Source organism: Pseudopodoces humilis, chromosome 3 (genome assembly GCF_049639895.1).
Source record: "Pseudopodoces humilis isolate 2021_Gansu_Grassland_sample_001 chromosome 3, ASM4963989v1, whole genome shotgun sequence".
Lineage (NCBI taxonomy): Eukaryota > Metazoa > Chordata > Aves > Passeriformes > Paridae > Pseudopodoces > Pseudopodoces humilis.
Genome location: NC_142202.1, coordinates 103,981,169 through 104,006,094, shown reverse-complemented (window position 1 = coordinate 104,006,094; position 24,926 = coordinate 103,981,169). Strand labels below are relative to the sequence as shown.

Genomic DNA, 24,926 nt, shown 5'->3' with positions numbered 1-24,926 from the left:
AAAACTCAGTTGCAGAAGATAGCTTTGAAGTGAACCTTCAGCCTGACAGTCAAAATTGGGCTGTGTAAATTATGCAAAAGTAATATCTGAGAAGCAGCATTCAGCTAAACATTTTAACTCTTTTTTTTGGTCATGATTTTTGGTAAGAATATCTTAGAGAGTGAAATTCTGTTTTCATGGAAATCTGGGGAAAATAGGGGTTCTATGAAAATGTTTACAGCTTACATGTGCATGCTGAGAGCTATAACACAATGTGTTGAGTCAAAGTAGAACAATAATAAATGATCAGAAAATTAATGAACACGTGAAAACACAAAAAAGTGTCCATTGCAAACAGCTTGCAAGCACTTCATTGCCAAATGAAAAACTTAATGTGCTATCCATCAATTGATATCAAATAAATCCAGATTAAGAAGAGCTTCCATTCAGAAGCTATAAGTGTCATGAAGTATGAAATATAAAAGTTTCATCTGATCTGAAAAGTTAAGCTCAGTCAATTATTCCCAAGCATCTCCTTTAGCAATACAGTAGCTGCGCTAAATCTAGAAATAGTTGACTTAAACATTGGCTTTAAAATGTAAAGTAAGAACAAAAAAAGCACAGATAAAAGCTTTATTAAAAAAAAAATACAAAGAGAGGATCTTTGACAAAGACAAAAAAGGTGGAAAGGATACTATAGTCCTCTAAGACAGGAAGTCAGGATTGTATGGTCACTGGAAATCAATACTGTTAGTTCCTGTGAGGAGTAGATAAAATATCTAAAACCAACCACAACTACAAACATCTGGATGCTCAGCTGCCCTGTTGGATGAGAGGAAGCAGGTGCAGTTGTCCTCTTGGTTTGAATTAGCCTTACAGTGCTGATGGCAGACATTCCTGGAAGAGGATAACGGCCCCCAGATGGAAACATGACCAGTCCCAATGCAGTGGACAGGACTGTCTGGATTTCAGTGGAAGAAATGGTGCTTGGGTACAGTCAGCCACAATAAGGATCTCATCTTTGAAAGTCATAACCTTTTCTATACCCTCTGTCCTCAGTAAACATTCTCCCTCGAGCCAAGAGGGAGATGAGAGAGCCTCAAGCAGCTGGAAGATGAAGAGGAAAGGCACTCAGCTGGCCTGCTCACAGCAAGGCTGCAAGAACTGAGGTGTGTACAGACAGGATGTATCTGTTCAGAGAGGAGATTTGTAACTAATATTGTTCAGGTCAACTGAGTGGAAAAACATCTAAATTGTACAACCATCCTGTTTGTGAATAGCATGGTCTTACTTCAAAGGGGGCTGTATTTCAGACAGTGTTTGTTAATCAAGTTTATTTGTAAGGATGAATGAGAATGTAGATGCAAACATTGCATAACCATATATCTTGGGTACCAAGTACCTTTGGCACTTAAATTGCTGTAGAAGCCACCATTAAGACCACTAATTCAAAATGAAGGAGATGCAGAGAAAGTTCATCAAAAAGAAATTGGACATGAGGCATCCATCTTTCTGAACAGGATTTGTTTACCTTACGATACGAAAGCTGAGGAAGAGGAACATCAATGAAGATGAACAGTTTAAATTCGCACAAAATGTATGGGTATGATAAACTGCCCATGAGATGTAAGATGTGGGATGCTAGAACCTGAAATGGCTTTCCAATAGAGATAAAAACATGAAAAAACACCCAAAATAATTCTCAGCAATTTTACACTTATGTGTAAGAAATCCATCTGAGGACAATCATGCTGGCTTTGACTGGGACAGAGTTAATTTTCTTCACAGCAGCAAGTATGGGTCTGTGTTTAGTATTTGTGCTGGAGAGGCTCTTGCTAGTGCAGAGAAGTTTTCATTATTGCAGAGCAGCTTTTAAACAATTGAGGTCCTCACCCAACCAGTGAGGAGGCTGGGTGGGCACAAGGAGCTGGGAGTGGACACAGCTGTGACAGTAGACTCCAAAGGATGTCCCATATTATATGGCATCATGCTTAACATGTAAAGTAGAGGGAAAAAAATGTAAGAGGGGGAATATTCAGATTGATGGAATTTTGTCTTCTCAATCACCATTGTGTGTGATGGAGCCCAGCTTTCCTGGGGAGGAGTGACTGCCTGCTTCCCCTTGGGTCCTGGGGAAATGGTTTTCCAAATCCTTGTTTTACTTTTCTGATGCAACTTTTGTTTGTGAGGCTTTTAGTTTATCTATTAAGATGTCTTTATTTCAACCCAAGAGTTTTTCTCACTTTTACTCTTCCACTTTTTCTCCTCATTCCACTGACAGGAAGTGAGTGAGCTGCTGTGGAGGTCTGAGTTGCTGGCTGGGGCTAAATCATGACAAAAATACAAAACTGGACATCCAGAGAGCAGAGACCAAACCACCCTGACTCAGGAAAACCATTCAAGTTCAGTTTCTAGCCTTAATTTTCTTCTGTAACCAAAGGTCTGAGCTGTACTTTTAAGTTATTTTCCTTTTGTGAGGATTATGCTAAGAGTCATGACCCAAAAAGCAGTCTCTGCAGTTTCCAGAGGCGATCAAGAAGTGTAAGTGTAGACTTCTCTCTCGGATAACTATCCACAGGTAAGAAAAGCAGCATTATCTGGTTTCAGCTGTGCCCTTCCTCTTTGGCAGGGGGTGGTGGTGACCACAGGGAGTAACTAATCTGAAGTCATGATGTCTGACCAGAAAATAACAGTTGTGGAAGAGGTAAGGTTCAGTTTTGAGGCTCTACTCCTATCCAGGACAGACATCATGTCCTGGGTGTTTTCCATCAGTCAGAAAGAGCAGAGCAAGTTATAAGTCAGAAGTCCATGACTCTGGTCTTGCCCTAAATCTACCCCCAAAGAAAGGCTAGTAGTTTGGAAACTTACTACTGCTTTATGTGAGCAAGTTTTTGTCAAAACATTCACAATTTAGAAGCAATTCTGTCAAGCTGACAATTCCAAGCAAATGCTCCCCAAATTGCTTAAAAATTGCATTGTGACTAAACTAAGACAGAGTATAACAGTAGCTGAAACAAGGCCAAATTGAAGGAAATGCAGATTGCCAGCAGCTATTTTCCCCTCTGTGAAATATGATATCCAACATTTTTCTTTACATAGTCCCCGGCAGTTAGGCAAACATTTTTACCCACCTTTTACAGATGTATATACCAGAGCAGAGGATTGATCAAGTGCTTTTAACAAAGCTATAGATTAATTTGGTAGAAACACTTGATCTAATTTCACGTCTCTTCATTCATAGCCACTTTTGTCCCTTTTGCCCCTTTCTTGGGTAGAAAAGTGTGATTTTAGCATTCACATTCACCACTATGCCAGGGACATCCTCTCCTTAGCTGCTTCATTTGAATTTGTTCATTCTGCTACTGTTCTCTGATCAACCTTATTATCACACGTTGAGCCAAAATATTTTGGAGTTGTGAGAGAGTGAATTGTTAATGGTTAATGACCCAAAACAATTGCCCATTTTTAATTCTGTTAGATTTTCTCGCCAATATTTCTATCTTAGTTTCTCAGTATTATGCTTATAAATGTAAGCATATGTATATGCATATATATGTATATATGTTATATACCTGGTTTTTTAATATTTACACTATTCCTGCTTTCTACATGTTTTTTTTTTTACTTCAGTACCTTTGCAATTTTTGTTATGTAGAGTATTGAATTGAAATTCAAATGTAATATAAATTGGAATTAACAGGATTTAAGTCTCACCTGTTTGTCTACTGCTCTCTTCCATTTTGGAAAGCTACCCATGTTTTATTTTCCTTCTCCACTGTTGGCTGTATTGACAAACAAATTCCTACACCTTGCTGCATGCCAGCCTCACACTGACCACTGCCCCCTCCCATGGGGCACTTCCATGGTCACTGAGTCTGGATGAACCCAGCCTTCAGTGCCTCTTCCTTGCTGTGCCCAGAACTTGCTGGCTGTGATTTGTTATTTTTTTTTCCCTGTGGCTTGTGCATTCACAAACTTCATCAAGAGATTGTAAACTCAGTATTAGTTCTGAAATGTGTTCACATTGTATTTTGGTTCATTGTGTAATCATATACCCAAATTAGATTGTAATCAATGGGATCTGTCATCTAATTACTACTGTCTGTAGAGAAGACAGTAATGAAAAAAGGAATGAAAGCATTATATACCTTACTTATTCAATTGACAAAAAATCATGTTATCACTACTAAATAATCTAGAGTTGCTTACTAAAATGAAAACATAACAAAAAGTTAGATGGTAAGCTTTAGCATTGAGAGGTGTTCCCTTTCCCATTACAGGAATGAGAACTATTTCTAATGAGATGTCAAAATTCTCCAGTTACTGTTTAGTAACAGTAAATAAAAGTAGTAACAGCAAATAAAAGACCCTGTTGCAACACAAATATCACAAAAGAAACCACAAAGATTCCTGATGTAATCTTAACGGAAAGAAAGGGGATATGTACGTTTTAAAATGCATTTAACATTGCTCACTTGTACAAATATATTTGAGCCTCAAGAGGCTATTATTCATGCCAAAATATTTGATTCGTAGTATTTTCAAACATCAGTGCAACACAGTATCACACAGAGATTTCGGATGAAAATTATTTTTTGCTTTAAGATAGAAGGTCCCAAAATGAAGGCTTTAACTGGCGAGAGGATGAACTGCGGATTATTTCAGCTGCTGTGAACTGGTAAATAGCGATTTGAGCAGATGCTGATGGGAGAAGGGCAGCACGAGAAGGCGTTCGGCCAGCAGGTGGCGAGTTTTCTTCAGGATTGCACTTCCAAGAAGATATTTTTATGGTCCTGTCTGTTGTTCAGTGATGCTCTGATTATATTATTCCTACAGCTTTAAACACAAAAGCCTATCTCAAAATAACCTTAAAGGCCTGACCTCAAACCACGAATAGCAGGAAGTTCTCAGTTAGGGTTGAAACTCTGTCACTACTTAATCTTCCCCTTGGGCCAGTGTATTGCAGCTTATTTGATATTTAGGATCACCTGATGGCACAAAACCCCCCTGTTATGTGACCTTTATCTCTAACACTTCAACATGACTGTGTATGACAGATAATTGTCTTTCCAACTTGACTCTTAACTTCCTTTGCTTTTGTGACTTTTAGTTGGTCCCTCAGGTTTATTTCCATGTGGTTTCAAAGGGAAGTTATATCATTTTTGAAAGTTAACACTACAGAAGAAAAAAAAAACCAAACAAAAAAACCCCTAAAAAATCTCCTTTTTTTTTTCCTATAGTGCTGCTATATATTTAGAAACTGCTAAAAACAGGAAAACCATTGTGAGTGATTATGTAACTAAAATTCTGATTTCTTATATATTATCCTAAATAAACATCATTTTAGGCTTGTTCTAAATAATAAAATTCTCACCAGATCAATATTTCTATGTACTTTAGCCAGGCACTAGTCCTGTATTATTAAAAACAACACTTTGTGTTAAAATAACACCTTTCCACTGAGTAAAAGCCAAGAAATTGGATCTGCAGTGACACAATACTACAGTTGTTAGATATTAATACCACTGAAGTCAATAATAAAAAATCATATAGTTTTCTGTAGGAGAAAGAATACTTGAACTCCATGGCTGCTTCAACTTCATGCAGTCGTGTCAGCAGTGTACATATGGCTAAGGACCAGCCAGCCTCTGGTAATCATCATGTTATAGAAGAGAGGGGGCACAGATGTGGTTTAGAGGACCAGGGACTGATGCAATTGAATTTACAATGTCCTTGTCCCCTGCAGAGAGGTGGTCACTGTGACTGCCAGCAGCACTGGCCGATGGGCTTGCAGCCAAGGGCATGGGCAGCAGAGCTGGGACCAGCAGCTATGGACTGCACATTTGTTTGGGGTGGGGAGGGTGACCCCAGTATGTGAACCTCTCAGTCCTGTAGTGAATTTCTATCACTCTACAGGACATGAAATAGTGGCAGTTTCAAATATTTGCTGAAACAGTGAAGAACAAACCTGTTCTAAAGATGACTCCCATTGGTTATTGAGCCAGGTCCTGCCCTCCCTGGATGTCTTTCCAAGGTTCAAGCTCAGGATATTTAAAACACTACCCACATTTCTGAGCTGTAGGCTGTGATTCTACAGAGCTGACCCAGCAGATCTGCCCTTGGAGCTAGTCCAAAACTGTGGAGTGGGCTTTCACAAGACCTTCCCCATCTTCAGCACCTCTTCTCCCCATTTGCAGTGCCAGCTGTTGCGTCAAAGGTATGGAAAGCTCACAGTTCTTGACAGATTGTTAGAGTTCTGTGGCACAAAGGATGGTCCAAGCACCCCTCATGCGCGTGGATTGAATGAACCTTTGGGCTCCAGTGTCCAGTCTGTTGAGAAGAGGGGATAGGAGTATTGGCAACTAACTGAACTCAGAGCCTTGTTTCATTACATACCTATGCACTGGACAAAGCCAAAACATGACCCCAAATAATTAGGATGTAAATAGTGGAGTCCTGTCAATTTGTATTGCTGTCTTTAGTCCTGCTAATCCCAAAGGAGATGCTGAACTGCTGCCATGAAATGTTGCTGTAATTGAGTTCTAGGAAAAGTTTTTCTAACTACTTCTGGTGCAGAAAATGTTTCATTTTTTCATTTGTAACAAACTTGCTGTCATATAGGTGTGTGACCTATCAACTCCTGCAGATATGCACCTAATGAAGTCCTGAAGATAAAGTCTGATAAAAATGTAGAAATACCCATTCTCTAACCTTCAGGCTAAGAATTGAGATACCTAAAGCAAGGACCATTGGATCTGTGTATGTGCCAGCATATGGTCAATGAAACAAAAAAGGAAAGGTTTCTCTAAAATGATCTCAACAGGAAGCTTCCTGCTTTCAGGAAGTGCTGGATCCACTGGGGGTTACTAGCCCAATGTCACTGTGGTGAAATCACTCCATGGAAGATAAATCTTGTGGAATTTTGATTCCAGTCCTATGATTGACAGATCACAGCAAGAAAATGTTGCCTTTATTCACTGAAGGTTATGGAGTCCTCTTTTAAGTGTTAACAATAGTAAATGTAAGCCTTATCAAGTTACATATCATTAAAAGAATTAAAACTAGAAAGGTCACTGCTATTCCTTGATTCAATATACTTATCTTCCTACTTCCATTGTGCACCCTGTAGTGCTCTCTGTGTTAATCTCTTTCTGTACTTACATATACATACAAAGGTTCTTCCCTTTTCTAGTGTATATGTATTTATATGTATACACATTTAACTCTAATTCCTACATATCTTTTGGTACTACCTAGAAGTTACTCTTTGAAGTCTGAGAGATTGCTCTTGGTGATCCTTTTTCCTAGACAAACCAGAGCTGGATGAGTTGGAGGATACCCCTACTGAGTTTCCAGGCTAGCAGAACTGTATATTTTATAGTAGTAGAGAGAGGATTTCCCTTTAAAACATGTGGCATAGGCATAATCCACAGCAAAATGATGTGATGTCCAGGCTTCGCTGGCATTCTACTTGAGTGTCCCAATTCACACTGGTCTTTGTCTCACAGGCCCCTTTGGAACTCATGTCACCAAAGCCTTCAGTTCCTCTGGGATCATTAAATCCTTACTCAATTTCCAGCAGATATGGGAATTGTATGTGAGCAAATGTAATGTACACAAATCATTCCAGCCACCCTTGTATTAAATGAACTTTTTTAAGAAGCTGGTTTTGACCTGATAGAACATAATGGTTTCAAGGGAACCATATAGCCATTACAATCCATCATATAAATGAATACTTAGGGACACCTAAATCCAAAGATTATTTGACTGTTGTATGTATACTTGCTTAGAGGAGGCTGGAGGATAGAACCCTCAAATCTGCAGTGAAAACATCTGTACTTTTACAAAATTTTTCTTAAAAATGAGCACATACAAAAACTTTCTCAGATTTCCAAAATGTTCAGTTCATTTTGAATCAGTGACCCCCAGCATCAAATTACATTTTGGATGGATTGCTAATAAATTATTGGTTTAGAAAATCAAAGTATTTCAGAATGATAAAGACTATTTCATACGACCAGTTCTGATTGCAGACTCTGGTTTCTCTATAACCTGATGGTTTTTCATGTGTTATTAATTACTGTGTACTGTACTCCTTTAGCAACTATGGCAGATACTGCAAAGCTGAGGAAAAGCAAGTGATATAAAATACAAAAATGTTCTGCAAACCCTGCTTTTGCTTCCTTTTGTTGCTCTCTCGCAATGTAAAAACAGATAAATGGTTTCCTCTTTCAAATACAACAAAAAGAAATGACTCCTGGGAGGAGCCCTAGGATGCCAAGTTTGAGTCTGGATTGAATTTTTATGACCACTGTAAAAACTCCTGAAAATAGGAAATTATAATGGAAATGCTGACTCTCACTGCACCAGTGTGAGCAGCACCACCACGGCATTATTAGTGATCTAAAGGGGCTGGAAGTTAAAGTGGAATCATTTACACAACCGACTTCATACCGCTTTGCAAACAAGGGGTGCGTGGGGCGGTGGTGGGGGGGGAGATCTCGAGCTTAATTAGTTGCTTGCAAAATCCATTGTGATTCTTGAAGAAGACAAATCCCCTATCGCTCTGTTCCGTGCTCTGGGTTTTCTTTCCTACTCCGCAGAAGTTGCTGGCAGGGGGATGTCCCCGCGGGCTGCGAGGAGCGCGGGGGGACCGAGCGGGACTTGCGCGCCCGCGGATCTCTCCCCTGCCGCAGCAACTCTCTAGAGAAGGGCGGCAATAGATTAAAGGGCCGCCTTACATCTCAGCATCGCAATCAAGCAAAAACGGTTTCCCCCTTGTTAACAAAATGGAGATGTTCCAAAGTTTGGCTTTTATTTTCAGGGAGCCGTGGAAGTTTGAAAAAAAAAAAAAAAACACAAAAAAGTCTAAAGTTGGCAGAACAGAGTTATATCCATCTCTGCACCTATTTTCTTTTTCAGGGATGGAGGCGGGAGCTGCTGTTTGAAGAGCGTTTACTCGCACCGCGGGAGCAGTTTCCACCCGCGTTGTTTGCTGCTATTCTTCCTTTTCTTGTCATTAGCAGCTATTAAAATACTAAAGCTACACGGAACCTGGGGAGCGAGCTGTGGTCGGGAGGGAGCGGAGGATCAGTTTGGGAAAGGGGGTGAGGGAGCTCCTGCCCTGCCCCGCTCCCACCGCCACCCGCAGGTCCCGGCCACGCTCCGCGCTCGGGCCCCGAGAGTTCGTGGCCTTTCCTGCCCCTTTCTGACTCTCGCTTTTCGTCTCAGTCCGGGCCATTCCAGAGAGGGCAGAGTCCGCACACTCTAGTCCTTCACCGCGACCATCAGCAAAATCTGAGGAAGAGGAGAAACCAGGAAAAGCGAAGAAAAGCAGAGCACATGTATACATTTATGTGTGTGTGTGTGTGTGTGTGTGTGTGTGTGTGTGATTGTATCCCGGGTGCCACAGATAACGGGGGCGTTACACCTTGCCCGGGGAGGAGTGAGGACAAGGAGGGGAATGCTGGGTGCACTTGTGCCTGCTCTCCTCTGCATGTCTGCCCCCGGGGCTGCTCCATCCTCCCGGTAAAGCTCCGGGAGCGAAGAAGCTTTGGAACCTCCGCCGAGCGCTGCCGGCTGCTCAGTCCTGCTCCCGCTTCCCTTCCCCGGGAGCGCTGGGAGCTGCGGGGCTGCCGAGCGGAGGCTGCTTTGCCCAGACAGCCCCCACTCACCGCCTCTGCGTTCGCCAGACTCCAGGAGAGATGGAGCCCCTGGCCTCGCCGAGCACACGAACCTCCCCTTGCTCAGCCGGAGCCGCTGCTCCCCCCGGCCCCAGCGGCGGGTGGTGCTTCGCGAGTAGCACAGTTGTTTCTTCTCAGTAAAAGAACTTTAAGGGACAAGCGCAGTTCCCCGGTGGGCAGAAAGTCCCACTGAAGCAAAAGGGAGTTTTATCCTGCCCATGGCTATGGAATGGGGCTGAGAATCGTTTTCCTTGCAAAGGTTAAGTGGGTGAAGCTGGGTATCCCAGCTGCAGCAGGGAAGTGGAACATCAGTCAGGCTGTGTAGCCCTCTCCCAGCACGCGTGTAGGTGCATCCAGGGATGACCGGCGTCCACGGGAGCGTGAACCGGAGGAGGCGCGATCCCCCGTGCCCGCGGTGCGCAGGGTTAGCCCTGGAACCCAGAACTCGTTAGAGAGGAGGCTGCAAGCGCAACAGGCTCCCCACGGGAGGGACGGGGAAATGCCCTCAGATGCTCTCCCCGTGCCCCTGAGTCTGCTCCCCAAGGGTCACTGAGCCGCTCCCCCCGGTTCGGGCACCAGCACCGGCACCGCCGGCACCGGGGCGAGGCGGCAGCGCTCGACGGCACTCCGGGGCTGCGGGAGCGTAGCGGACGGACAGCCCCGATGTGCTGGGCACGGGGTGATGTCCGGGATGCTGCTCCCCGAAAATGGGCTGCCTAGAGCTGGGGGCCTTTCACTTGCAGATACGTGGGACAAGATAGGGACGGGGATGATTTTGGGAAGGGGATACAGGTGGGAAATAGGAATGGGGGCTCCGGTCTCCCCAGTCAACCCACAAGTTTCTCTTGAAACGAATTGGGTTTCGCTGTCACGTCTAAATCATACCAACGTGGCTATCTTTGGGAGCAGATGCCTTCACTTTTCACAATTCTCTTGAAGTCGTAACATTCCTAATCGACAGCAGATCTTCCCTGTGGAAAAGCGCAGCATATTCCCTGCGTGTCAGTGGCTTTGTTCACCGTTCCCGGTATTAGGTTCCCCACCGCTGCAAGCTGACATAATGCAAATTAGCAAGGGACATCATAAAAATCCATTCGAGAATAAAGGTTTTGGAACAACATACGCTTCGTAACTGAAACACCAGCTATTTAAAACAAATGCACTTAACAAGACAGTTAACCTGAAACTTCGATTCTATCGCCAGTGGGATGACAAGTCCAAATATTTTTATTTTTTAACAAATACGTAAATATCAGACGACACGTTATTCAGACAGCTTTCAGCTACAGCTTCCAGGAATACTCTAGAATAGAGTGATATCTCAACGACCTGATTTGATTATAAACTGTTTTCTTGTGAGGATAATTTTTTTGTGTCTCCCTCCCCCGTAGACAATGAGATCATTTACTGCCACTTTTTTCTATGTTTAAGTATTTATTTCGGAATGGTGGCGTTTGTATCTGGAAGTGCGTGGGGGTTTTTTGTTCCCTCAAAGGCAGCACGTGCAGGTATCATAGCCGGTTTTGTGTTTACCGTCTCAGCTAATCAGCTGTTTTTCTAAAGAGAATTGCGATTTTTGTTTTTTTAGTGCATGCACCAACCCTCAGCTATAGCAAGATTTCTTTTCTATGGGAAAAGATACATCTCCAGTTAGGAAAGCCTGTCTGTGGTCTGTATCTTGGTCTGGGGACACTTGAGAATCTTACATTCGTGTTCAGACAACTGGACTTAAACCATATTTGAAAATGCAAACTTATTCAAAGAAGTCAGCTTACAGCAGCGGATGGTATTCTCGACAAGAATGAAAATATGAGGTTTTTATGGGTTTGGGTTTTGAGAGTTTTCCTTTTTTTTTTTTTTTCTTTCCTTGATCGGTGGGGGGGGGTTTGTGTGGTTTTCTTTTGGTGTGTTTTTTTTTTTGGGGGGGGGGGGTTGAGTGTGTGTCTGTATAATAAAGAAAGAGTGAAAATGACAGCATAAAATGTGAGAGAACTGAAGAATTGGGAACGTCTTTACTTCGCCTTTGCCTCATTAAAATGCCACTCCGTTTACAAAAACAGGGAACGAAAACCTCTTTGCCTGCCTGGAGCAGAGTGCAATGTTAGACTCCAAATTGTTCATAAAAATAGAGAGAATTTGGGGTTGAAATGGCAGGGCTAGGGTTGCTTCTCCACGCTGCTGTCATGATCATGATCATCATTATTCTGCAGGATGATAACGCAGTGTTTTCTTATTGCTGTTTTGTTGATTTTGGTTTTATTTGTTTGCTTGTCTTTCCTTCGGAGACGGTAAAAAAAAAAAAAAAAAAGAAAAAAGAAAAAAAGAAAAAAGAAAAAAAGAAGGTGCAATAACAGGAGTGTCATGAACAATAAAAAGACACGAGTGTCCCTGAGCACGGTACCGTGTTATCCTGACGGATCTGTCTTCGCTCGCGTATTATATTACCCTGGCTTCTCGGGACATTGTAATATACCCAAGCAATTTTCCCCCTTCCCGGATCTAAAGGAGTGTGAATGGATGGATGAATAGAAAAACAAATAACCGAGGAGATTACGGCCTCAGGATTAATGATAAAGCACATTTAACCTTTTTCTTTCGAGGGTTATTTTGTTTTTCCTGTGTCGCCCGGGCAGTCGCCCCCGGACGTGAGCAGAGCTTTGCGGCTCCCTATCCGCGGGGAATCCTCGGAGTTTCGCTGGCCGTGGAACCCCTCCGGGGCGCGGGGAGAGACCCTCCCGGCCCGTGGGAGGAAGGACACAAGGAAGGCACCCAGGTCAGGGGCGCTGGGGCTTAAAGTGGGGATCAGGAGGGATGATGGGACGGGCGGAGGAAGCGGCTCTAACCCGGGGGTGGACCCTTTACAGGTAAGCGGCTCCCGGGATCCTTCCTCTCTGAGGATCTTCTCAGAGAGTCATAAAAACTTGAGATCCCTAAATCCACCGAGCGGGAGCAGATTCCCTGCCTCCGTTGTACCCCCACTTTTTCATCGTTCCTGCCTTTGTCCCCCTCCTGCCCTCTGGGCAGGTCGCGCTGACTCCCGTCCCGCGGCTCTGCTCGGCGGGGAGGGGGCGCAGCGCGGCGGCCGGGAGCGGCGCGCTTCGGCGCGGTTCGGAGCGCTTCGGCGCGGTTCGGCGCGGTTCGGAGCGCTTCGGCGCGGTTCGGCCCCGTTGGCAGCCGTGAGGTGCAGAACGGAGCGGCGGGACCGGATGGGCGCGGGCAGCGGCGCCGGGGGAGCGCCCCGTCCGCGGCGGAGCCGTGCGGGGAACCCCCGGCCCGGGAGGACGTTCCGCAGCGGGGGCCGAGCGCAGCGGGCCCTGGGGAGATGCGCCGGGCGAGGCTGAGGGAGCGGGGCGGGGGGGCGAGATGAGAGGTTTGCGGGCTGCGAGCCCCGGGCTGCTGCGCCTCCGCGAGAAGCGGGTTGAAAAGTTGGTTCTTCCCAGCCAGAAACTTTCTCCGTGCGTGCGCATGCCCGGAGTGCGGTGGGAGGTTGAGGGGGGAGCTGGGAGGGGGGGTTGAAATAAGGAGGAGGCAGGAGGGAAGGGATCGGTTCAGTCTGAGCGCGACTGCTCCCGGGCGCGTTCGCACTCCAGCGCACGCAGCCGGCTCCGGGAGCAGGAGCAGGGAGAGCGCCTCCGGCCGCGCCGGCCGGAGCACCTGGACACCTGGCCCCGCTCGGATCTGCCTGTACCCGCTGGAGGAGCAGTGGGGTGGGTGGGGTGAGCTGTGCCCCCCAGGGCCAGCACAGGCACTGACCTAGCCCAGCCTCCTTTTTTATTTTTTTTTTTTTTAATTTTTTTTTCTTTCCCATTTTTTTTTCCATTATTTTATTTTACCAGCTCCAATTTAGCCCAGGATCTTTTAACTGCTGCCAGCGGTGGAGCACAGATCGGGATTAGGTAAATAAAAAGAACAACTCATTCTGTTTGGTTTTTATTTTGCCAAGCCTCGGGGGTTGGGGATATCGATTCAAACACTTCCTTTACCCTACCTCCTTTCTTTCTTTGCCCCCATCCCCTCCCACGATCCACTGGATGGTGCAGAAGCGTGGAAATTGTGGTTCATGTGAGGAGGACTGTTCTCTTTGGGGCGGGCGGAGGGCTGGGGTAAGCCTTCACATGGGTCTCGGATATTTTGATGCTATTTAAAGATTTGTCCTCCCCTTTCAAAGTTGTGTCTCCCCCCTTGCGGAGAAGCAATGTTTCTAACCCGAGCTAAAAATGACACATAGGAGAAAACAGAAGCCTGCATGTCCTTTATGGCCTTGAACTTCCAGCTTTTCTCCTTTCTATGACTGGCTTTTCTTTACTCTTCTTTCTCTTATTTCTTTATTTCTGCGAAGTTTCTTCTTTCTTTTTTCTTCCCCCCTCCCTTTTCTTACAACTCCAGTGTTTTAGGATACGAAAAGCCTTTTCTCTTTCTTCCCAAGGCCATAACAGAAATGAGCCTGATGTTTATATTTGTCTGAATGTATCAAAACAAGTTCAGCACAGGAGAGACTAAGCTTCTCTCGAGGCCGAGCCTATAAAGTGTCAGTGCAAAGCCGAGGATTAGGGTATGGTTGTTATAGTTGGCTTTTGGGAGGGAAACTATAAAAATAGAGCATTTGGGAGATTATCGTAGCGCTGCAGGAATTGTTTGATAAATCGCGAGCCAGGCAGGAGGGTCCCGGACAGGTGCACAGTAGGTCCAGTTCAGTAAGTCCGGAGTGAGCAGAGAAAGAGGCCCGAGCCCTAAGGCAGCGCTGGGCCCGGTGCCCCGGGGCTGCAGCTCCGCGGCCGAGTCCCGCTGCGGGCGGGCGGCCGGGTCCGTGGATGCTCCGCCGTGCCCTGCCTGTCCCCGGGGCTGTCACCGCCAAGCCTTGCCCCTGCCCCGGCTGTGCGTGCTGTCACCGCGGGAAGCGGGGAGTACGGAGGCAAGAAATCCTCCCTGCGGCCGGGAGAGAGGAAGGACGATTTATTCCGGTGCAGGGGAGGCACCGGCTATTTCTCTAGGGAGAAAGCGAGGGTGAATGTTGTGCCGGGGGCCTTTCGACGCCCGAGGGAATTGTAGAAGCACGCACACAATACTCCCAAACCTACGTAAAATCTTCTGCGGGGAGAAGGTGGAGGAGCTTGGCCCCTGCGGGGCAGCCAGCCGTGCCCGCCGTGGGGCCGCGCTCCCGCCCGTGGGCCCCTGGTCCCTCCGGGGCTGAGCCCGGGGATCTTCCCTGTTTTGGATGAAAGGCTGCCCCGGGCAGTGCAGCCATCGCTGGTGCACTCGGCCCGCGGTTATTATTTATTATTATTATTATTTGAGAAACTAAAGCCCATCTCGTTCACCCGCGCTCGCAGCGGTGGTCTGGGGAGAACTTGTCAACACCGATTTCGTGATAAAATGTGAATGATGATTTTATAAGGATTGAGCGGAGATATCCAAGGCACACGCTGACTGAGTCCTTCCAGTGCTCATTAATGTTAGCAATTAACTCTTTCACGCTCAATTAGCCCCAAATAAACCTGCTTTAATAGATTCTGCACACTTCATTAATACTTTGAATAAATCTGTGCTAAGCAATCCATTTTATTCCTCAAGAGCACCGCGCTCTAATAATGAAGAGCGAAAGGGCAGTTTTATTCCCTTTCCACTTAGTTTCCCAAACACAGATAACTTGTAAGCTCCATTTCTTCGCTTTAACTTTAGGAAGGGAAATTTTCTTCCCCTCAAAGGAGACAAAATAAATAGCAGATCTGGTGGCAAAATGCTGTACACCGATGCGTGCAGCTGAAAGGACGAGGCTACCAGACTTGAAAAAAATTCAGGCAAAACTGAGGAACTTTTTTTGACAGAAGAACCTGATTGCTGTAGTTTGAGGTTCTCGCAAGAATGCATCATTTTATGCCCGCTACTTTATCATGTTTGTAAAAATAAGCAACGTTCTCAGGGTAATTTACCTCCTCCGTTCTTCCATGTGGAACTAATTAGCAAACCTCATTATTTATGAGTCAGGTATTTAATGTAACAAATATCCCTTTCAAAGGATACATCGGAAATTGATAATTCAATGTAGAAAGGAAAAATACCGACTAGCCACAAGATTACTTAAAAATGCATTTAATTTCCCCTCTTGCTATGCTACCAGCAGAAAGCCGGGTAGATTTCTTTTTTTTTTCTGGCATATAGAGTAGGTAAGAATTTAATCTGGAAGGTTAAGATTGAAATGGTCTTAAAACAGTGGCAACTGGACAATAGCATTACCGTATCTTCGCTCAGGGCAAAGGGTAAGAAAGCTGGAGACAGATGTAGACTTTCAAGTTTATGATCCTATTTTGCAGGGTAAATTTATCTTGGCATGAGTGGGTTTTGTTTCAGTCAGAACACAAGTGGTTTGTTCTTAATTACTCACCGAGCTACTTTGTGTTAAAAAGAAAACCCCGCACAGTTTTATTGCAACGGGGGAATTCAAGCAGAGAGCTCAGGGGGTCTTCTTCTGTAAAAAAAAAAAAAAAAAAAAAAAAAAAAAAGGAAAGAAGACCCGATAACGATCTGTTTACATGAAGCAGAATTAAAGGTGGAGGTGACACCAAAATCAAAGAAATGTTGATCTCTCTGCGGGCGAGTGGGAGACCAGAGAGTTACTACACTGTGAAACACATTCGCTTTGATGTCCCGAAGCAAGGGGACTTCTTTATGAAATAGCCTGACATAGAGCCTATGAAATAGCTCTTCATCCATATTTTTGACTATTTCGGTTGTACAGAGCAAAAGTGTAGTTCACATTTCTGGAAAAATGCCAAGAAACTTGTAGTAACATGAACACTCTGCTCCCACCTCCTCTTTTCTTCTTATTTTCTTCTCCTCTCTCTTTTATTTTTTTTTTCACTTGTTGTCTTTTGCTTTTTCATCCTTCTTCATTATTATTTTTTTTTAATTTAACAGAGCTGCTCTAGCAAAAACTTTAAACTGTGAGTGCAGTGGATTCTATTATGACCTGACTGTATTTCTCCTTGGTTTATGCCTTGTTTTTAATTGGGAAAATTGAAAGAGAATTTTAAAATGTTTTCAAGGAAGAACTTACTCATATTGACATAGATTTCTGCTTGTATATTCCATATTAAGTGTTTTCTAAGGATACAAAGAAAGAAAGAGGGATAAACTTCATTTGCAAGAGCCTATTTCATGTTTGAGAGATCTAGAGCTACCTAGAAAGGGAAACAGACATGGAACCGTTGTGAGGGACAGAAACAGACATTTGCAGGTACCCAGATGAGAGGACAAGAGTGTTTTCTGTGCACTTTGTTCTTGGGGTCACCAGCTGAGGCATTTGTGCTGTGATGTGGACATGCTTAGTGTATAAGGCAGCACTAACTAAATCAAAGTATATCCCCAGTGGAGCAACAAAACAGTCTGGTTGGTTCAACTATTTGCTAAATAGTTTAGCAAAAAAAAAACAACAACAAAAAAAAAAAGACAAAAAAAAACCCAAGCAAAATAAACCCAAAAGCAGAGCAAAACAAAACAAAAAACAACCCCTAAAAAACAGAAAACAGAAACAAAAAACGAAGCCAAAAATTACAAACCAAAGAACAAAAATAGAAAGAGGCAAAAAAAGAGGAAAGGGAGGAGAATAGAGAATATAATGTGTGCATTTTTCAATAGTCACTATCAGAAATGTATCCAATTGAAAACCAGAAAATGTCACAATCTCTTATTCTGGGTCATTGCAGTGGAATTCCTCTAAGGTTTGAGTCTTCCTGCTGCTGGTTTATGTATAGCACAGTAAAAGGTGGGCCTGGATTATAGAGCTGTTCAGAGTAAGCTTCTCCCTCTCACACCCTTCCAGCCGCAGCTCCTTTCCAGGCAACAGCACACATATAAATCAGATTTGTTTCCTTGGTCTTTAGACCTCTTCCACCACCAGTTTCCACACCCCTAGACTTCCAGCTCAGAGGGACAATTACTGCACTGCTGTACTTTGCTGCCTCCATTTCTCCAAAGGGGCTTCACTCTTCACCTGGGGATGAACTCTAATCCAAACACTCTGAGAATCCTGCTGGGTATCCCTGTGGAGATCTTGTGGGGGAACCTGCCGTGACTCAGCAGAAACCCTGTCAGGATCTTATAAAGACCCTGTGTGGACCCTGCAGCAAACCTGTGGGAATTCTGGCAAAAAATATCCCCACTGATGGCAAATCCCAGAGCTCACTGAGGGGCAAGTGAGTATAAGTTAAGGGCTGTGGAGTAAGGAGGAGGCTCTCTGGGCTGCAGGGATGTGATGCTTCCAAAAAACCATGGGTGCTCTCTCACACCCACAAAGGGAGGAAGCTGCATCCCCACCAACAACCCTCGGGAGGCATCTCTTGCCAAATGGTTGACAGCAGGGCTGAATTTTCAGACTGGGCCAGATGTGCCTCAGTGCTGCTGCCTTGTAGGATTTTCCTCTCTGTCTTGTGGGGTGGGATGGGTAGGGATCCAGCTAAGAAGAGAGGCCAGGGGCTTGGCAGGACCCTGAAACACAGACCAAAGCAGTGGCAACCAGCTCAAGGAAGGGCTGAGGCCCTACAACTGCTGGTCTGCGTGCCCCATGGGAAGGGTCTTGCCAGTCTTTTAGCCTTTTGAAGGGCTCTAATTAAGCAATTGCTTAGATTAGGATGTGGGCTTGAAGCCAGGCACTTCTCCCTGGGAAGAGCAAATGGCATTTCGGATTTGTCACCCAAATTCAGCATTTTCCTATTTCTTTCTGCAGTACACAAGAGGGAGGTTTTTCGCTGGTATTTCCCCCATAATGTTTTTTTCACCAAAATTACTTTATTTGTTTGAAAGAGGGAGAGTCATGCAGTTCTGAGCATCCAAGTGCCTCCATCATCTCAGAGGCTTGGATGAGGCCAGACCACAGGGAGCTGAGCAACCCAGGGGCAGCAAGCTCTGCACCCTTCCCCATGTCACCTCAAGAGTCAGGGCTAAACACAGTTTCTGTGGACAGATGTAGTGGGCAGTATCTCACTATTTTCTAAAGTCTGAGGTCACCCAGGAAGAGATTTTAAATTACTAGGAAATGACTGAGCTTTTTGGGCCAAAATGGCATTTTGGCTATCCCTGTGTACAGGATCATTGGAAGTCTGCATAGCAGGGGATGCTGCTGGGAATAATTGGGGATGCAGTACAACATTTGTGTGCAAGAGAGAGATGGAGAGAGGGAGAACCTGGGGATACACTCACATTAAAGACCTGGTCAGGCCTCTAATTCCAAGGCAACCTTCTCCTCCTCCTGTGGCTTTGGAGAGGGATATTTATGAGAGGTGATGTAAGGTACTTTAGTTTTAATGTAAATATACCTCTCCCTCTTCCCCCCTCCATCTTTATTTTCCAGATATTTTCCTCTGTTCCCAAGATCGTCCTCCTGAGCGGCCACCATGGGAAGTAAAACCCTGCCGGCCCCAGTGCCTATCCATCCTTCCCTCCAGCTTACCAACTACTCCTTCCTGCAAGCATTCAACGGGCTGCCCGCCGTGCCCTCTGACCACCTCTCCAACCTCTATGGCTTCAGTGCCCTGCACGCCGTGCACCTGCACCAGTGGACTCTGGGCTACCCAGCCATGCATCTGCCCCGCTCCTCCTTCTCCAAAGTGCCCAGCGTCTCCAGCCTGGTGGATGCACGGTTCCAACTGCCGACCTTCCCACTCTTCCCACATGTCATCCAGCCCAAGCAAGAGGCTGCCAACATGACCCTCAAAGCCAAACCCCGCTTTGACTTTGCCAACTTAGCAGTCGCTGCCACACAAGAGGACCACTCTAAACTGGGACAGGCAGACAGTCAGGGCTCGCCTGCAGGGCTGGGGTCTTTGCTTGAGGTGACTAAACTCTCTCCAGAAAAGAAACCCACACGGGGAAGGTTACCGTCCAAAACCAAGAAGGAGTTTGTGTGTAAATTCTGTGGCAGGCACTTCACTAAGTCCTACAACCTTTTGATCCATGAAAGAACCCACACCGACGAACGGCCCTACACATGTGATATTTGTCACAAGGCTTTCAGAAGACAGGATCACCTGAGGGATCACAGGTAATTGTTTTTCTTTTCCTGTTCTTTTTCCCATGTGTATTTGTACTATCCCTGTTACCTATCTACACTCAAGATTTTTATAAGGAAAGTAAAGTACCCATCCAACCAAGAGTGTTCCTTTCAATTTTTCTTCTGCCCACTGTTGGTGGAAGAGCTCAGGTAACTCACACTGGAAGATATACAACACTCGCTCCGTAAAGACAACTTTCACAACCTCCTTTTTAGCTTCCACGGATGTTTTTACCCTCCATTTGCATCATGTGTCCTCTGCCTCTGTGATCACTCAGAAGTGTCATGAAGACATGCAGTCTACTGGCCCCAAAGTAAGAGAGGAGTTCCTTATCCCTAAGAAAGGCATCCTATAACCCTCTGATGCCCCTCTCTCTTGCACACACATATACAGACAATTGCCCGAGTGCCGCACTCCAGCACTCTCAATCTCAGCAGTAGGTGTAAGAAATCTCCAGCATATTCTCCCTCAGGTGGCTCACTGCTGAGTTTAGGCCAGTTATTTCTGACATCTCGACTGTTTTTCTTTCTCTAGATATATCCATTCTAAAGAAAAGCCTTTTAAGTGTCAAGAATGCGGGAAAGGATTTTGCCAGTCCAGAACACTAGCGGTCCACAAGACACTGCACACGCAAGTAAAGGAACTGAAACCTGCCAAACTTAAGTGTTGAATCTCCAACTTCTATGAACTTTTCCTCCCCTTCAGACTTTTCACAAAAACTAGAGCAGAAACAAAACTTTTGAGATGCGAGCACTGGACTTTGTGCTTTGTTTTTGTTTCTACTTTAAAAAGGGCAAAACCTGCACCCCTTCAGTCCCCCGTCCAAGCAATTTACTTCCTAAGTCGTGGGTGAAAAGATTGGTTTGCATTTAAAATATATGTGAATGATACAGAGAGTGCTAGCTGACTTGTGTGGCTTTGATAAACTTTATGCCAAAAGGTGGTGCTCACGTGTTGTAATCTCTTTAAAAGCAAACAAAAACCCACAAGACACCTCCTATCAACCCCCCCCACCCCAAAAAAAAACCCCAAAACAAACCAAAATCGTAGCTTCCAAAAGTATTACTTAAGAAAATCCAAACTCTTATTTTATATTTTTTTTTTTGACTGTATAAAGCTTCTTATTTTTACACTTCAGGAAATACAAAGAGTTCCAGAAGACGATTAAGAACTGAAACGGTGGTTTCTCATCACAGCACCATTAAGACAAGGAGAGGGGCAACTTGCAAATCTCATTTGCTAGTTTGTTTTCATAAAAGGAGAAGAAAATTAATGTTTGGAAATGATCTAAGTCTCTCAAGTGGGGAGTCCTATCATGTTAGAAAATGCATCCAGATCTCAGACCCACGGGTTCTTGGTGTTGGGACAGATCAGTGTTCATGGGACATGGAGACCTTTTTTATTACCTTGTGGTCTAGTGTGCTGTGAGGATGTTTGTAACTTCTGGACTTATTTAAAAAACCCAGAGGAAAGAAAGATGGCAATACGTCAAAATGACGGTATGCACAACGTGGTTTTAGTGGTACTTAAAGTCTTCGTGTGTCCTGGTGTGAGAGAACAAATCTCAACTTGAGAGCGTATTTTTTTAAATGCTGGCTTTCTGAACAGTGTATTCAAATTAAGAGACATTCCAATAAGTTCTGTTTATTAAAAAAAAAAAAAGTTGTATGGCTGTTTGGCACTTTATGCTGATTATTGGTAATTGACATTTATCACTGGATTGTGTGTGGTTTTTAAGTATTAAAATAAATTGTTATTTTACAGGCAACTCTGCATGGACTACATATGTGCTCATTTGGTTTCTGATCTCTTCCCTAGTAAATTCTCTTTGTCGATATGCAGAACCTATTTATTTTTTGATTTTTTTTCTTAGTTTTTATTTCCTCAGTAGTTTCTTCTACCAGTCTTGGAAAGTCTGGATCTTTTTTCAATGCATTAGCTTTCCCCCTTCTAATTTTAATTTTCTTTTCCGTTGTTGTTGTTTCTGGGGGGTTTTTTGTTTGTTTTTTTTAAGGCTGACAAAAATAAACATCTGCGGAGGGTCAAATATTATTTTGGTGCTAGTGAAGAAAAAAAAAATCGTCTCGGGTAACTAAATCGTGGGTATTAGCTGATAAGATTAGGTGTCAGAAGTGTTATAAAACAAATCAGATGAGTAATGGGTGAACTGTGGCTGCTCTCGGAGCCTGGAGGCGCTGCGGGGAGAGACGCCTTCGCACCCCCATTCCTGCGTTTGTCAGGAGCGGGCACTTTTCAGTCACTTCTTCGGCCGGTTCCGCGCTGATTGGGGCGGCCTTTGATTCCCGGCAGCTGTCTTAGATCAGAGATGTTTATTCCACTGCGAAACCTCCTTGGGTCGAGACGGGGGAGAGAGAGCTTAGTGCTGGGGCATCCGCTTGAGCCTTTGAAGCGCCTCTTGCCGCCGTCCTTTCTCTTCCTCTCGGCAAACCATAAACCTTCCTCCTCCCTCCACAAGTCAGTGTCCCCGCGATAAGAGAAGCCTCTTTTTTTGCAAATTAGCGATGCGGCAGAGGTGACCTCGGAGCTGCCCAGCGGCTCCTGCGCGGCCGCGGCGCGGATGCTCATCGACGCCAGCCGCTCGGTCCAGTGCGGCTCCTTTCCCCGTTCCCCCCGCCGCTTTTAATAATTATTTCTTTATTTGTTCAAAGAGTCCTATCAAAGGACAGGGAAAAAAGGTACGGTTGTAGCTCATTTAATGGAAGGGGGAAGGGGGAGAAACCTCTCTGCCCCTCTTATTTATTGGACACCCATCGAGCGCACCGTAACTAACGAAAAGGCACTCCCAGGACGGGCTGCGGACCCACCTCCAGCGTGGGAAGGCCCTCGGGGAGCTCGGGATGCAAGTGCCGCCTGTGCCTGCATCCAGCTCCGGGGCTGGGGAGTATGGGCAGAGTTTGAAGCTGGCTTGCTTTGGCTTTGCTTCCCACCCGCCACTCGCTTCCCACGCCGCATGAAGACTTTTGGTTTTGGCATCTGAGAAGCAGCAAGTGCGGGCTGCGGGGTGAAGTCTGCGCTAACCTGCGGGCAGCCGGGGCTGGGCCTGCGCGGGAGGAGGGCGGGACGAGCGCGGAGCCCTGCGCGCCTCTCCGCTCCGCTCCGCCGGCATCTCATGCGCGGAGCGCGGCTGGAGCTCGGAGCATCCATACATCCACGCATCCATCCATCTATCCATGCATCCGTCTATCCATCCCTCCGCGGCGCCGGCCCCAGCGCAGCCGGGCCGGGATGTTTGCTCGGCAGCTTTTCTCGGAGGGAATGTGAAGGTGTCGTCCCCCGCGCCTCTCCCTGCTCCTCCGTGGGGGCTTGGAGGGACTGCCTTGCACAAACCCCGCCGGAGCGGCCGCCTTTCCCCGGCGTGGGTCGCTGCCCCGGAGCGCTCCATGGGACACAGCAGCCGCCCTCGGAGTGCTCCTGTGCCGGGCCAGGGGCACCGCATCCCGCTCCTCGGGACCAGCAGCCCCGAGCACTGACACGGCGTTAAGGGGCAGCCCGGAGCCTGGGTGGTTCATCCTCCTCCGTGCACTTCTTAACAGAGAATCAGAGAGAGAATCCCCAATGAACTTCCCGTCCCTTTGTGTCGCTCCTGGAACCAAATAAGGGAACAAGGGTGCACCCGGGATCCTGTCGCCGAGCGAGAAAGTGAAGGGCGCTGTCGCTTGGAACCAAGTTTTCAGGGGCTGCAACTACGAGGCAGAAATCCGAGTCGGGTCCACAGGGAGGGAGGAAGGGACTCAGATCACTCCACCGAGGCTTTCCCACGGTCTCTCCACCTTCTCCTTAACACCGGGAAACTGAAACACCCGTGGCGAGGTAAGAAACCGTGTCAGTAACTGGTTCCTGGGAACCATTAGAGCTGCGGGGTCGCAAAGGTGGAGAAACCACTCCTCCCAGCTGGGCATGAGAAGCGTTTCATTTGAAAACCTGAAGCTTGGTGATGTGACTGCCAAGAATTTCTCGGGACCTGCATTTTTATGTGCAATTAAAAAGAAAAAAACACCAAAAAACAACCCCAAACCCTCCAGAATGGACATAATTAGAAATACAGACATATTAAAACTACATGGGCATGCCAAGCACAGGATGCACATACAACCTCTTATTGTCACTTGTACTGCACTTAAATGTGCTTGTTTATCCTCCTTCCAGAAGGCCACTTTTGCCCTAGTGCTAACAAAGGCTATCTATCTTGTCATGCTCCCAGCTGCATGGGGGAACTGTTCGCCTTTTCCCTCCAGTATTTTGAAATTTGCTAGGCAGTATCAGTTCAGCAATTCCAAGGAAAGCAGAGACGAAATCATGACAGTCAGAAAAGATAAGTTGTACTAAACCCCAAAACAAATGAAAGGAATTAAATGGGAAATGCACCTTTTGAATCAGGATCACAATTTAAATGATTAATTGCCTTGCCTCTCTTTCTTTTCTATCTTTGCATGTGTTTTAATCTGACATTCTTGCAGCAAATAAAACTTACTTAGGCCTCTGTCTGCCAATTGAGAGCTGATTCTGTTTTCACAGTTGCTTTAAATTTTGCATTTTCATCATAAAAACATCTCTGAATGAGAGTTTGCAGGAGTAAAAAATCAGGCACCTGACTCTAGTTGCCTCTTCCTGCAGTATTCATAAGAGAAACACAGATTTTTTTTTCTCTTAATTCTTTTATTTTTAACCATTTCCAGTTACAGAAGGAAAACATAAAGATGTGTTGGCACATCTCTCACTCTCTTCCCCCCCTTTGCATTCCAGTCATTCTTTTTCTGCCCATAAACTGTTAGTACTCTGCAAGAGCCTGATTCTGCACAGCCTCCTAAGCCTGTTTTTTTCTTGGATGCAGGAAGAAATCTTGTCAGATGGGGTCTTCAGTGTACATTTATGAAACAGAGCAAAAGCCTCTCTCAGAATGTGTGCTGGAACAGCAAATAGTTACTTTTCAGCTGTGGATTGCATGTGCCTCTGAAAAGGGGACCACAAATCATTGGGTTTTTAAAGGTTCCGCATGAGTTGTATATTAATCCCAGTTTCCCTAGGGATGGATTAATCCCAGCTTCCCACTTGTGTAGCTAGAGACAATGTGGATGGGAATGGGGGCAGGGGAGAAGGGAGATGGGGAAAGGAGAGGGAAATTAGAAAGATATATCACAGGAATACATGGCCTAAGTGGTGAGGTGGCATAAGTAGTTTCAATACCTTTTCTACC

General features: G+C 45.4%; 1 protein-coding gene across 1 annotated transcript; it reads left to right on the top strand.

Annotated features, from left to right (window-relative positions):
* Window positions 1-13,237: 13,237 nt before the first annotated feature.
* On the top strand, window positions 13,238-21,479 carry OSR1 (odd-skipped related transcription factor 1). The gene is made up of 4 exons (XM_014251398.2): window positions 13,238-13,372; window positions 13,502-13,561; window positions 19,012-19,701; window positions 20,246-21,479. The coding sequence occupies exons 3-4, from the start codon at window positions 19,055-19,057 to the stop codon at window positions 20,379-20,381; spliced, it is 783 nt and encodes a 260-aa protein (XP_014106873.1). The 5' UTR covers window positions 13,238-13,372; window positions 13,502-13,561; window positions 19,012-19,054; the 3' UTR covers window positions 20,382-21,479.
* Window positions 21,480-24,926: the final 3,447 nt, after the last annotated feature.

Excerpts from the sequence above, each read along its gene's own strand:
- OSR1 (XM_014251398.2), top strand. The coding sequence starts at position 19,055 with ATGGGAAGTAAAACCCTGCCGGCCCCAGTGCCTATCCATCCTTCCCTC. Across the intron at positions 19,702-20,245 it reads GATCACCTGAGGGATCACAG|ATATATCCATTCTAAAGAAA; the intron begins GTAATTGTTTTT and ends TTCTTTCTCTAG.